Genomic DNA, 12,253 nt, shown 5'->3' on the forward strand with positions numbered 1-12,253 from the left:
ACTACCTGTGATCACAGCTGGGGTGGGGTGTGGTTCTTTAATAATGTCGCTTAAAAGCCTCACCCCCAATGGGTGAGAAGTCTTCCTGAGCTTGATGTCTGCATCAGTCATACTGCTGCATGGGGAGCTAGAATGCAGTCAGTTACATGGAACCTCTCTTCCTCATGAGTTTTGCCTAATGAATAGAGCTTCTGTTAGCCTAGTGTGTGAGCTCTTTGGCTATTTGCCCTTTTGGTCTCGGTGTCTCTCCCTCTCCCTCTCCCTCTCCCTCTCCCTCTCCCTCTCCCTCTCCCTCTCCCTCTCCCTCTCCCTCTCCCTCTCCCTCTCCCTCTCCCTCTCTCTCCTTTTCCCCCATCCCGGAGTTATATATTTTCAAACTGTATTTTAGTACAGAATAAAAATATTTTTCTGAAGAAGGTCCCCACCTTCTCCATGTGCTCTTTTTCAGGAAGCTACTTGTGATTAGGATCCCCACAACAAAGAGAATGTAGCATTTTTAATAGTAAGACAGAGCTTATCTTATATGTAGAGTGTTGTGTAACCATTACTTGCTATTCTGGTAGCTAGATCATTATTCCTTTAATTTCAGACCACAATGCCAAATAAAAGGTACCATTTGGGGAAAAAAAAAAGGTATTATTGAATTAATTCAATCAATATTGACTGAACACTTATTAACTGTAAATACTGGGCTAAGTAATATAGTTAAGAACAAAACAAAACAGGATGTAGTCTCTATTGTTTGGGAAAGAAAGAAATACAGCTAGGGAGACAGACATGTGCTTATAAAACATCAGAGTGTCAAGAGAAAATGGATGAATAAACAGTGCTGCTTTGCAATACTTATTCGAAGGCAGGGTTTGAGACACAAGGGTGAAAAGACCATCAATGTTTGGAAAGGTCAGATCATGGTCGGAGAGCAAACTGGGAAGCAGGAAAACTATACATGCATTTTGGGTTCTGGTGCATATTTTGCCTACATATTTTATCTGCTACTCACTTAAAGTTTTTGTCCAAAGCTACACCGATAATTACAAAGGGCCATTATGGAACATTTCATTCACTGAAAAGGAGTTTTCTTTCAATACTTTCACCAATTTTTTTCTAAAGAGTAAAAAGAGAGTTAAAATCATGCCTTACTTTTTTTTTTTCAGAACAATTGTCTCCAATATAAAAAGACAGTGTTATCATATACAGTGCCACAGTGTCCTTGTTCATTACGTTTAAGAAGCATTATTATACCAGTTTGGGAAATGGAGGAAATCGTTTACTGAGAGACGAGCACACTAGTCTAAAACCACACAGGGAGTGAGGATTGAGAACATGATTAAAAATAAGTGACCTAATAATTATTTCCGCTATATCATATGCTTTTAAGTCTTACATTGTTTGCCGTGTAAAATTGAAATACTTTTTCCAAGTAATTTTAACTATGCAGATTATTCAACAGGTGAACAATCAACACCTAGAGCATGTCCTTTCAGAGATTTTTACAGTTAAAATGCATTCTTTTTTTAAAATAATGCCGACTCGTCTACTGATAAAATGGACAAACTCACAGTATATGATATCCATTAAATATTTCTACTTATTTTTTTCCTGTAAATCAATAATAAAGTACACTTGATTTGATTTGGAGCAAGTCTTTCAATCTAATGTTGCATTCATATGACCAATTGAGTTCCTGGTAGTTATTAAGAAGACTGATAGCTGTTAATGAAATTTATGATTTTGTAAATATTTAAATAGGACATTGCGAGTTAGATATATTCGTACAATTTTGAAAAAAATGACTTTAAAGCATACCTTTTTTGTAAATGAAGAAGCCATACTTTGTCACTTGTTTCAGAGAAACTGGCTGTCTATAACCTTTGTGTAATTAGGTAGAAGAGCATATTAAAAAACACAAATGCTCTGAAACATAAAAGCAGATGGAGTTCTATCCAATTTAATAAATCTTTGTGTAATGGAAGGGAAGATAATTATCAAAGAACAAACAGACAAATTAAAAAACTCCCAATAAAAACCACATAATTTCCATTTGCACTTTGTATTTACTGAAGCAAATGTAATTAGAAGACCTTATTTTAGAGAATGTTTTCTTCTGTTCCATCTGATGCTATAAAGCACATTTTACAAAAATATGGTAAAATATATAGCTCTTGTATATTATATAACACTTGGATACTAGAAATTTTTGTTGGTTTGTTAATTTAATATTTCCTCTTGAGACAGTGTTTCTTACACAAAAAGACAAAACATGTGCACGCATGATGTGTTACTATGTCAATGGACTTCCTTCCATGGAATGTTTTATTGTAAAGATGTTGGTGCAATTTTGACATAATTTATATGCATTTTCTTTCTCATCACTAAAGGATTGTCCTTTATTCCTGAAAGAACAAAATCTACATCAATAAAGAGTAGTGATAGTCTGCCATTTCTCAAGAACATAACAGTCGAAAACAAAGAGTGATTTATGTTTCTTTTTTTTTCTAATGTTAAGCTTATCTTTTCTCTGAAGTTATACTCAACTCCATCCACTTTATTCAAAGTTAATCAATGTCTATTCTTTACTACTTTAGTACCTGATACCTGCTTGTAATATTCATGTCATGTTGTGTTGCAGTTAATTATTGGCTTGCATCTCTCTTAATAGACCAGAATTACCCAATAGAATGGATGGGAATATTCTGTATCTGTGCTGTCCCATAAGATGTCATCACTCATATGTGACTGCATTGCATTTGAAATGTGACTAATTTAAATCAGAGAATGGATTTTTAACTTTATTCATTTCTTTATTTAAATTAAAAATTGAATACCACACTTAGCTAGGGTCTACTGTATTGGATTGCACAGTATTAAAAGATAAACTCTTCAACTATCTTTTTAATTTAAATTGACTAGGAATTTATAGAATAGTTACCTGAATTAATATTTCAGCCAGTAATTGAAGACCCATACTTGAGAAACCTGATATATGGCATTGATTATTGGCCTTTCAATATTCCATCAGAAACATATTCTGTTACCTTACATGTATATTAAGGAAATGGCCTAGGAAATAACCAGTATTTATAATTTCAAATGAACTATGTAAAACATTATTCTCCATTATAAAATATAGTCATGTGTCACACTAAAATTTATGTGTATATAAATTTGTGTATAAATACTTGTATATAAAAGAATGTGTGTATAAATATATGTGTGTATACATTTCATGCACCTTACTGAGTATTTGAAAATGTAGTTTAAATTTCAGTTATTTTTCTTACTGAATCATATTCCTCCATATTCCTCCAAGTGATTTTTCGCACCTCCATTCTCTTCTTTTTTTTTTTTTCCCCATTATCTTCTTTGTGTTGCTATATCTCAAGCATCTCTGGATTATGGAGGTCATCATTTATGATTTGTAAATTTTTGTTTAATTTTCTTAGAGAAAGTCATGCATTACTATATTTTGTAGTCAACATTATAGTAATATTTGTTGATTTAAGTTAATATAACTTAATTACTCCCCAAATCTCTTGGAAGAAATCATTTGAAAAAATGTGCATATAAATAAAACAACAGAGCACTTAAAAAAACTATGTAATTAATTTTACTTAGTCTGAATTTCAAAAATTGGTGAAAATGCACAATAGTTTTAATGGCATTTTCAGAGATTACCCAATTTCAGAATTACCCAATAAGCTTTACCAAAACAAAAACTATAATCAAAAAGTATGTATAGGAAAATATTAGAAAGTCATAATATAACAAAAAACTATAAAGAAACCAGAAACTTTAAAGTGCTTATACAAAATCTTGCTTTAGGTCATATGGTTAAATTTCATTGGTTTAATGTACAATGATAAATGACAAACAACATTTTACAAACGAATATGATTGAGACTGACCTCCAATATTATGATTACTCTCCAAATCTCTTGGAAGAAATCATATCCCAAATTATCTTTCCCAGACCTTATGGGTATGAGTGGGGTAGGCTTGGGGGGAATAAACAAATAAAACTGGAATACAAACCATAAGGCAGGATAATCATCCTGCACTGGCTAAAAGAGCTTTCCTGTTCAAAGACCAAGGCTCAGGCATTTTCATTTATTTTGCCAGATTGTTGCTTTCCACTCAATAATCTCTCTCCCAGAAGAAAAGATAATTCTATCCTTCACTACTGGAATTATTCCTTATAGAAAACGACAAAGAACTGTCAGAGCCATGGCCTTTTAGAGATCATTTAAGTGCACTCTCCTGTAGAGAGGAAGTATAAAGTTACAGGCAGCTTTGACATGACAGTGGATGGCTATGGGTTCTAATGAGTTAATCACTAGATGTGTCTTTGGACAATTCACTTAAAAATGTTAGTCTCAGTTTTTTGTTTGTTGTTTTTTTAGTATAAAGTGTAGGTTTTTCCAGATTTGTAGAGATAGATATTAGAAAGAAAATGTATGAGGAAACCCAGGTTACCTGTTTCACGACTGTATTGCATTCATATTACCTGTCTGTATCCAGTGTAGAATTATGAAATAGTAGCTGTATATCAGGCACTGTGATAGGCTCTGAGATACAATAATGAAGTACATTTGACTTCAAGGGTGTGTATTCTAGTTAGAAAGAATCATGTAAGAGTATTGGTGTACTAAATAATGGCAGGTGTTGTGATAGGAAGGTACATAAATGAGTGTTTCCATTTTATTTAGGAAAAAAAAGTGGGTAAAGAGGTAAAAATACTTCCTAGAGAGAGTAACATTTGTGCTTGATTTTGAAAGGTGGTCATGTTTACTTGTAGAAAAGGTAGATAAGCATTTCTCAAAATTTTAAAAGTAGGGAAAGAAGAGATTGAGTATGAAGTAAATGAAATGGTATATTAGAGGAACTACAAATAATTTGTATTCATTCTTGCATTAAACTGAGACATATACATGAACATTCATAAGCATAGAATATACATGAAGATGTGTAAGTATGAAATTAAAGAAACTAAGCGTCTATCAGGAAATTTCCTGGAAGACTCCGAATGACATGTTAATTAGTTCAGATTATAACCAATGAGGTGCCTACTTCTTTGCTTCATAAAGAGAATGTTATAGTGCGAAAGAAAATGTTTTAATAAACATTGCACTGGGATAATATCCTCTTTGTTCTTAAAGCAGCATTTCCATGCCTTATTTTCTCCACACGTAACTTTTTTTCTTTTAGTAAATTTCTTTAATACTCTGAGAGTAAACGTAGTCTGCACTAAAAACCCCTTTACTATTGAAATGAGATAAGTCACCATCACAGTTCTGAAAGCTCTAATGAAGTAATTTATAGTCAATAGGTTATTTTTGTACCAGGGTCATTGGTTGCAGAACATGTTTCATAATAGGTCTTGGCACAATGTGGGTACCTGCTGAACAATAGGTCCTGGGAGGAGGGCACCTAAACCAGCTCTGCTCCTAAGGCATGGATTTCCCCACCGTATGGCCAGGGTTGGCATGTGTGAGCTTTCCCCTGAAGTCAGAAGATCACATATTGTGATTAAAGCAAAATACGGGTGTATTAATATAAGTGTCCCGTAAGAAAGTTCATGGAGAAAAGAGCTCCCCTTGTTTTTGAGTGAAGCAAATATACTAAAATATTAGTTAAGCAATAAATAATGTACTTGTTAAAATGTAGTTGAAAAAATAACAGGTAGGTGTTCAGTAACTGAAAGTTTCACTTTGATATCTAAGGAAAACCATCTCATATAGATGACTGTAGAAAAGTAAATTTTATCTAGATTGAGGGGAAAATATGTCTATATCTATATTTATATATACATACATATATATATCTATATGTATATATATCTATATGTATATATATGTATATATAGATATATGTATATATAGATATATATCTATATGTATACATGTATACATATCATATATACATATATATATAAGTATATATATATATATTTCATGCTATGTGCTATTAAGAAAACAACACTATTTTTAGTGGTCATGTATATGTAAAAAGCTAAAGGTGAAATAATAGTAGGGATCAAACTCCTTCCTTATTATCTGAAGGAGCAACCAATTTAATAATTTATGGAGTTCTGTAAGTCATATGAAAAAAGTAATTTTGAAGATTTGAAAGTGGCAGATAATATTTGAAAACTATGCTGAAACATCCAATATCAATTCTATGTACACATTAGGAAAAATGACAGATCTTTGTTTTTTTAGTAAGTGTTTGCTTAGAAATAATTTCACAGAATTTCTTACCTTTAGAATTAGTCACTATTATTTGCATATTTTAAATTAATCAGACGTATGACACATAGTACATTGTATATTACTAATGAAAACATAAAATTTAACTAGATTGTTTCATAGAGTGGCACAAAAGAGCCAGTTTTGGGATGGCATATTTGCTCTCCTTCACCATATACGTTCAGGTTATGAATGAGCTCTAAACATCCCTGCTTTTTCTCTATGTTGCAGTGTTTACCATCATTGAATTTTACTGTATGATATAGCTAAAAGTTTGAATACTGTTTATATTATTAGTCTGGTCTTTTTTTCATCAGGTCAATCCATCTGATATGAGGAATGAAAAAAAACATTTATCATGTAGTCAAGTGACTTAAAGAATTAGGGAGTCATAGACCCATTAGAATCTGACAAAAGTTCTTGGCTTTTGTTTTGTTTTGTTTGTTTTTGTTTTTGTTTTTTTTAACCTCACTAGAGTTTACCTATCCCTGTGATTTCTTTTTTTATACCAAGACAAGATGTCAGATGCAGGTCATGTTAGGGTCCGGAGTCAACCCCTCCTCAAGTGAACAGAAGTCACACGATAATGCAAGTCACACAGCGAGGTTTATTTCCAGCTAGCTGGGGTCCGAGTATCTGCCCGACGCAGCGGGTTTCAACAAGGACCCCAAACACTTAAAACTCAGGGTTTATATAGCATTTTCAAGGCACACAGTAATTAAACTGCAGGACTTACATAGCTTTAAGGAGTATATGATAAACTGCAGGACTTACACAGCTTCAAAGAGTATAAGATAAGCTACAGGGCTGCTTGTCTCCTTGCTGTCACTGCCCACATCTTGGAATTTACAGTCAGGTTGTGTTTACACTTAGGTTGTTTTTCAAGCCAGGGGCCGTTAACCCTGACCTTAAGATAGCAGTTCTCATGCTAACAGTCTCTTACATTTCCCCCCTGTTTGTTGTTCATAATGAGCAATCTTGCTCATGTGCGGGCCAGCTGTAGAGGTCTTCAGGGGCGGCCACTTCATCGTTGGGCGAGGCAGGGGCTTGGTGTTTCCCCGAGGTCAGGAGAGCTGTAGCTTCAGAGGGTTATCAGGGTGTCGCCGTACGGTCCACTCCCCAGCTTGTCTGCTCCAGCTGGTTGGCTTGGCGTACCTGAGAGTGATGGACCCAAGGTCCGATGTCGTCAACCTTTAAGGCAGTGGGGGTAACCAGAATAACTATATAAGGACCTTTCCACCTTTTGTCCAGTGTCTGGGACCTGTGTCTCCTCACCCATACCCAATGCCCTGGAACGATGCCATGTTCCGGGTTTGGTGCATCTTTAATTTTATATGGTGAGTTCCAGACCCGGAACATGGCATAGGGTCAGAGGGCACCCAGTCCCCGCCAGTCTCGATGGCCAGTTTGGACAAGGTCTCCTTTAGAGTCCAATTTATTCTCTCTACCTGCCCTGAGCTCTGGGGATTATATTCACAATGTAACTTCCAATTGGTCCCTATCGCTCGGGCCAGTCCCTGTAGGACATTACTGATGAAAGCTGGGCCGTTGTCGGAGCCTAAAACCTCGGGGACTCCATATCTGGGAATAATTTCCTCTAGCAACACCTTAGCAACAACCTGGGCAGTCTCCCGTTTCGTGGGGAAGGCTTCCACCCAGCCTGAAAATGTGTCAACCATGATTAGTAAGTACGTGTACCCACACCTCCCAGGCTTTACCTCAGTAAAATCCACCTCCCAACTCCGTCCCGGCGCACCGTCCCGGCGCTCTCCCCCGTACCCTTGTACCTGTATGCAGGGGCCCCTTCCTACTGGGTTTCATAGCCTGGCACCCAAGGCACTGATCCACAATCTTTTGGATCTGAGCTGTTTGTCGGGGGAACCGGAGGGGGGGCAGACTCAAGAATCCTTAGTAATTTCCTCTTTCCTAAGTGAGTGGCTTGGTGCAGGTTGGAGAGGAGAAACAGTCCTAGCTGTGCCGGCAGTATCAATCTTCCCTCTGCATCCTGATGCCACCCATGCTGATCAGACTCCGGGCAGTGGTGGCTCTGGATCCATCGCAGGTCTTCCGGAGTGTAGTCAGGTCGCGGGGGCAGGCGCGGGAGCTCGGGTGCGAGCAGGGCGAGTGCCGAAGCTGATGATGAAGCTACTGCCGCTACTTTGGCGGCTTTATCCACTCGCCGGTTTTCTTTAGCTTCCGGGGTCCGGGCAGACTGGTGCCCGGGGACATGGACAACAGCAACTGCCCGGGGCATTTGCACGGTTATCAGCAGTCTTTGTACCTCAGGGAGATTGCACAGGACCTTTCCTTCCGCTGTAACAAAGCCTCTCTCCCGGTAGATAGCACCGTGCACATGAACAGTGCCGAAAGCATAGCGGCTATCGGTGTAGACAGTCACTCGTCTCCCTTCAGCTCGCTCAGTGCCTCTGCCAACGCGATCAGCTCGGCCTTCTGGGCTGAGGTCCCCGGGGGAAGCGGGGCGCTCCAAATGATGTTCCCACCTTGGTCTACTACTGCTGCGCCCGCCCTCCGCACACCGTCTATAATGAAGCTGCTTCCATCAGTGTACCATACCAACTCACTGTTGGGTAGTGCGGTGTCCTGGAGGTCGGGGCGCACCTGGGTGACTCTTGCCATGACCTCTTGGCAATCATGCAGGGGGGGGGGGGCTTCCAGATCCGGGGTCGGCAGTAGAGTGGCTGGATTCAGAGCGGTGGGTTCAGCGAAGATGATCCGAGGCTCGTCTAGCAAGAGACCTTGGTAAAGGGTTAGTCGGACATTGGTTATCCACTTACCAGGGGGATATTTCAGGACCCACTCGATCGCCTGGGGGGTCACCACCTTCAAATGTTGTCCAAAAGTGAGTTTATCTGCATCTTTTACCATTAGGGCTATTGTCGCGATGATCCTTAGGCACGGGGGCCATCCTGCTGCAACTGGATTTAGCTTCTTGGATAAATAGGCAACCGGACGTTTCCAGGGCCCCAGACGCTGCATTAGCACCCCTTTCGCTATTCCCCTTTTCTCATCAACAAAGAGAGTAAAAGGCTTCAGGGGGTCTGACAATGCCAGGGCCAGGGCTCTTAAGAGAGCTGCCTTGAGTTCCTCATAGGCCTTCTGTTGGTCTGGCCCCCAGGCCCAGGGGCCTTATCCTTGGTTGCCTCATACAGAGGTTTTGTTATTTCAGCATACCCCAGAATCCACAGCCGGCAGTAGCCTGTCGTTCCTAAAAACTCTCGGACCTCTCCAGCGGAGGTAGGAACCGGAAGTCTAAGAATAGTCTCTTTCATGGCCTCTGTCAGCCATCTGGTTCCCTCTTTCAGCTTATATCCCAGGTAGGTGACTGTTTGCCTGCATATTTGAGCCTTCTTTGCACTGGCCCGATAACCCAACCGCCCCAGCTCCTGGAGGAGGTCTCCAGGGCCTGTCGGCACTCGGCTTCGGAGGGGGCCGCCAGAAGCGTCATCTACATACTGCAGGAGCGCAACTGAATCATGGCTCTGGCGAAACAAGTCCAAATCCTGATTCAGGGCTTCATTAAACAGGGTAGGAGAGTTTTTGAAGCCTTGCGGTAGTCTAGTCCAGGTCAACTGCCCGGGGGTTCCCGTATTGCCATCATGCCATTCGAAGGCAAAAATGTGTTGACTGCTGGGTGCCAGGGCTATGCTAAAAAAATGCATCCTTCAGGTCTAAGGTAGTGTACCAAACATGTGAAGGGGGTAAGTGACTTAGCAAGGTATAAGGGTTGGGGACCGTGGGGTGGATGTCTTCGACCCTCTTATTTACTTCCCTTAGATCCTGGACTGGCCTATAATCTTCCCCCCCCTCCGTTTGTTAACGGGGAGAAGCGGGGTGTTCCAGGTAGAGTGGCAGGGTTTTAGTATCCCAGCTTCCAGTATTCAAAACTGAGTACTGAGCTCCTGTGTCTACCATGAATCCCACCGGCTCCCCCTCCACATACACGGTTACCCAAGACTCGGGGAGGGGATCCGAGTCCCCTCCCCCCTAGTCACTGTCTATTCCCGCCAGCAGAACCCGTGTGCCTTGCCTGGTCTGGCCTTGGCGCTTGGGGCACTCCCTCTTTCAATGTCCATATTTTTTCAGTTTGCACACTGCCCCCTATCCAGTCGGGCCGCGGTCTCCACGGTTGGGCTGGTCCAGCTGGACCTGGTCCCGCCCCAACTGTGCCTTGCACGCCTGCCAATAAGATCTTAGCCATCTCCCTCTGCTGCCTCCTGTTTTCCCTACTCTGATGCTCTCTGTCTTCCTTCCTGATTCTTTCTCCTGATACGATCCTCCCTCTCTTCGGGAGTCTCTCAAGTGTTGAAGACTCTCTCCGCTACTTTCATCAAATCCCTAATAGTCATCTCTCCCAGTCCCTCCTGCTTATATAATTTTTTCTAATATTTGGGGCAGCCTGGTTTATAAAAGACATAATTACAGCCGACTGGTTCTCCTCTGCCAGGGGGTCCAACGAGGTGTACTGTCTAAATGCATTATAGAGGCGTTCTAAAAACACGGCCGGGCTTTCATTTTCCCCTTGCATCACAGCTTTTACCTTGGCAAAATTGGTGGGGCGGCATGCCGCCACTCGGAGACCTGCCATAAGAGTCTGGCGGTAGACTCGGAGATGCTCCCTACCTTCTGCATCCCCAAAGTCCCAATCCGGTCTATTCAAGAGAAAGCGCTCGACGATCAGGTTTGGTAAGGCTGTAGGCCGCACCTTGTCACCAGGGACATTTTTTTCTAGCCTCGGTGAGGATCCGGTCGCGCTCCTCGGTGGTGAATAAGGTCTTAAGAAACTGCTGGCAATTATCCCAAGATGGGACTGCGTATGCATGACAGACTTAAACAAATCAGTTAGACTTTCGGGTTCTCAGAAAAGAGGGATTTGGGGCCTTCCAGTTATACAAATCACTACTCGAAAATAAAAAGGCCAATACTGATAGGGTGGCTCCCCATCTCTCCCAGTTCCTCCTAGTGCTCGCACAGTGAGGGTTGGCGCCCCAACGGAGGTGGAGGAAGAAGGCTGCTCCTCCTCCGGGGTTTCTCCCGCTTTCTACGCTTTCTACGGGGCTTCAATCCTCTCGCTGGTCCCTGGGCTGGGGCAGGGGGAGGGGGAAGGAGAGGAAGAGGGGGGAGGCGGTCGAATGCGGAGACGCAGGAAGGTCAGCCGCCTCTGGCTGATGCGGCGTTTCAGGCACATAAGGAGGGGGAATCTGCCTGCACCGGGAGGAGGCTCGGGCAGCCCCTGCGTGGGGCACAGTGGAGTAAGCAGACGCGGGAGGGGCAGCCGCCTCAGGCTGGAGCGGCGCCACAGGCGCGTAGGGAGGGGGAGTCCCTTCAAAATCTAGGTCTATCAGGGAGGGATATTGGTCCGGATGGCGCCGATTAACAATATCTCGGACCTTCTTAATAATGCCTAGGGAAAAAGTCCCCTGGGGAGGCCAGCCCACATTAAAAGTGGGCCATTCTGCAGAGCAGAAGGTGTCAAACTTACCTTTCTTCACTTCCATGCCATTGTTACGAGCCTTGGCGCGGATTTCCGGAAAGTGGCTCAGGAGCAGAGTCTTAGGTGTTACCTGAGCCTGTCCCATAATAGTCACAAAGAGAAACCAAGAAAAGGCAAAGGAAAGGACGAAAGACACAGTACCAGCAAATACACAACTTCGCACAGGACTTTTCAACACCCACCGGCCGGTCACCCACACCACATCCACAGGCGCCGTTTCAATCACACCAGTCACACCACACTCAGAATCCTTACCCAGGGGGGCTCGTCCAAACGGCGTCCACTGCGGACGTCGCTGAGCCACCTTCTCGTCGGGGACGTCTCCCACGACTTCCAGTAATGGAGCCTCCAGGGTCGTAACCCGCTCCTTCCTTCCCGTGAGAATTCTCAATTGGGACCGGGCAGAGACCTGTTTCAGTCTCTCCGGCCGAGGGCCTGTTTCAGCCCTTCCCTGATGACCGGGCAGAGACCTGTTTCAGTCTCTCCGGCCGAGGGC

The 12,253-nt window shown here is 42.0% G+C and overlaps 1 protein-coding gene across 1 annotated transcript; it reads right to left on the bottom strand.

The window, feature by feature from the left end:
- Nucleotides 1-6,832: 6,832 nt before the first annotated feature.
- LOC308507985 (uncharacterized protein) lies at nucleotides 6,833-11,171 on the bottom strand. The gene is made up of 2 exons (XM_081074110.1): nucleotides 10,804-11,171; nucleotides 6,833-7,436 (listed from the first exon to the last, which is right to left on the bottom strand). The coding sequence occupies exons 1-2, from the start codon at nucleotides 11,083-11,085 to the stop codon at nucleotides 7,338-7,340; spliced, it is 381 nt and encodes a 126-aa protein (XP_080930236.1). The 5' UTR covers nucleotides 11,086-11,171; the 3' UTR covers nucleotides 6,833-7,337.
- Nucleotides 11,172-12,253: the final 1,082 nt, after the last annotated feature.

The sequence above is a fragment of the Rhinolophus hipposideros genome (assembly GCF_964194185.1).
Source record: "Rhinolophus hipposideros genome assembly, chromosome: 15".
Classification (NCBI taxonomy): Eukaryota; Metazoa; Chordata; class Mammalia; order Chiroptera; family Rhinolophidae; genus Rhinolophus; species Rhinolophus hipposideros.

Bases quoted from the DNA above. Each gene is read 5' to 3' on its own strand.
- LOC308507985 (XM_081074110.1), bottom strand. From the start codon at position 11,085: ATGCATACGCAGTCCCATCTTGGGATAATTGCCAGCAGTTTCTTAAGA. The intron at 7,437-10,803 runs GTAAAAGCTGTG...ACTGCCTTAAAG, and splicing joins GCCCCACCAATTTTGCCAAG to GTTGACGACATCGGACCTTG.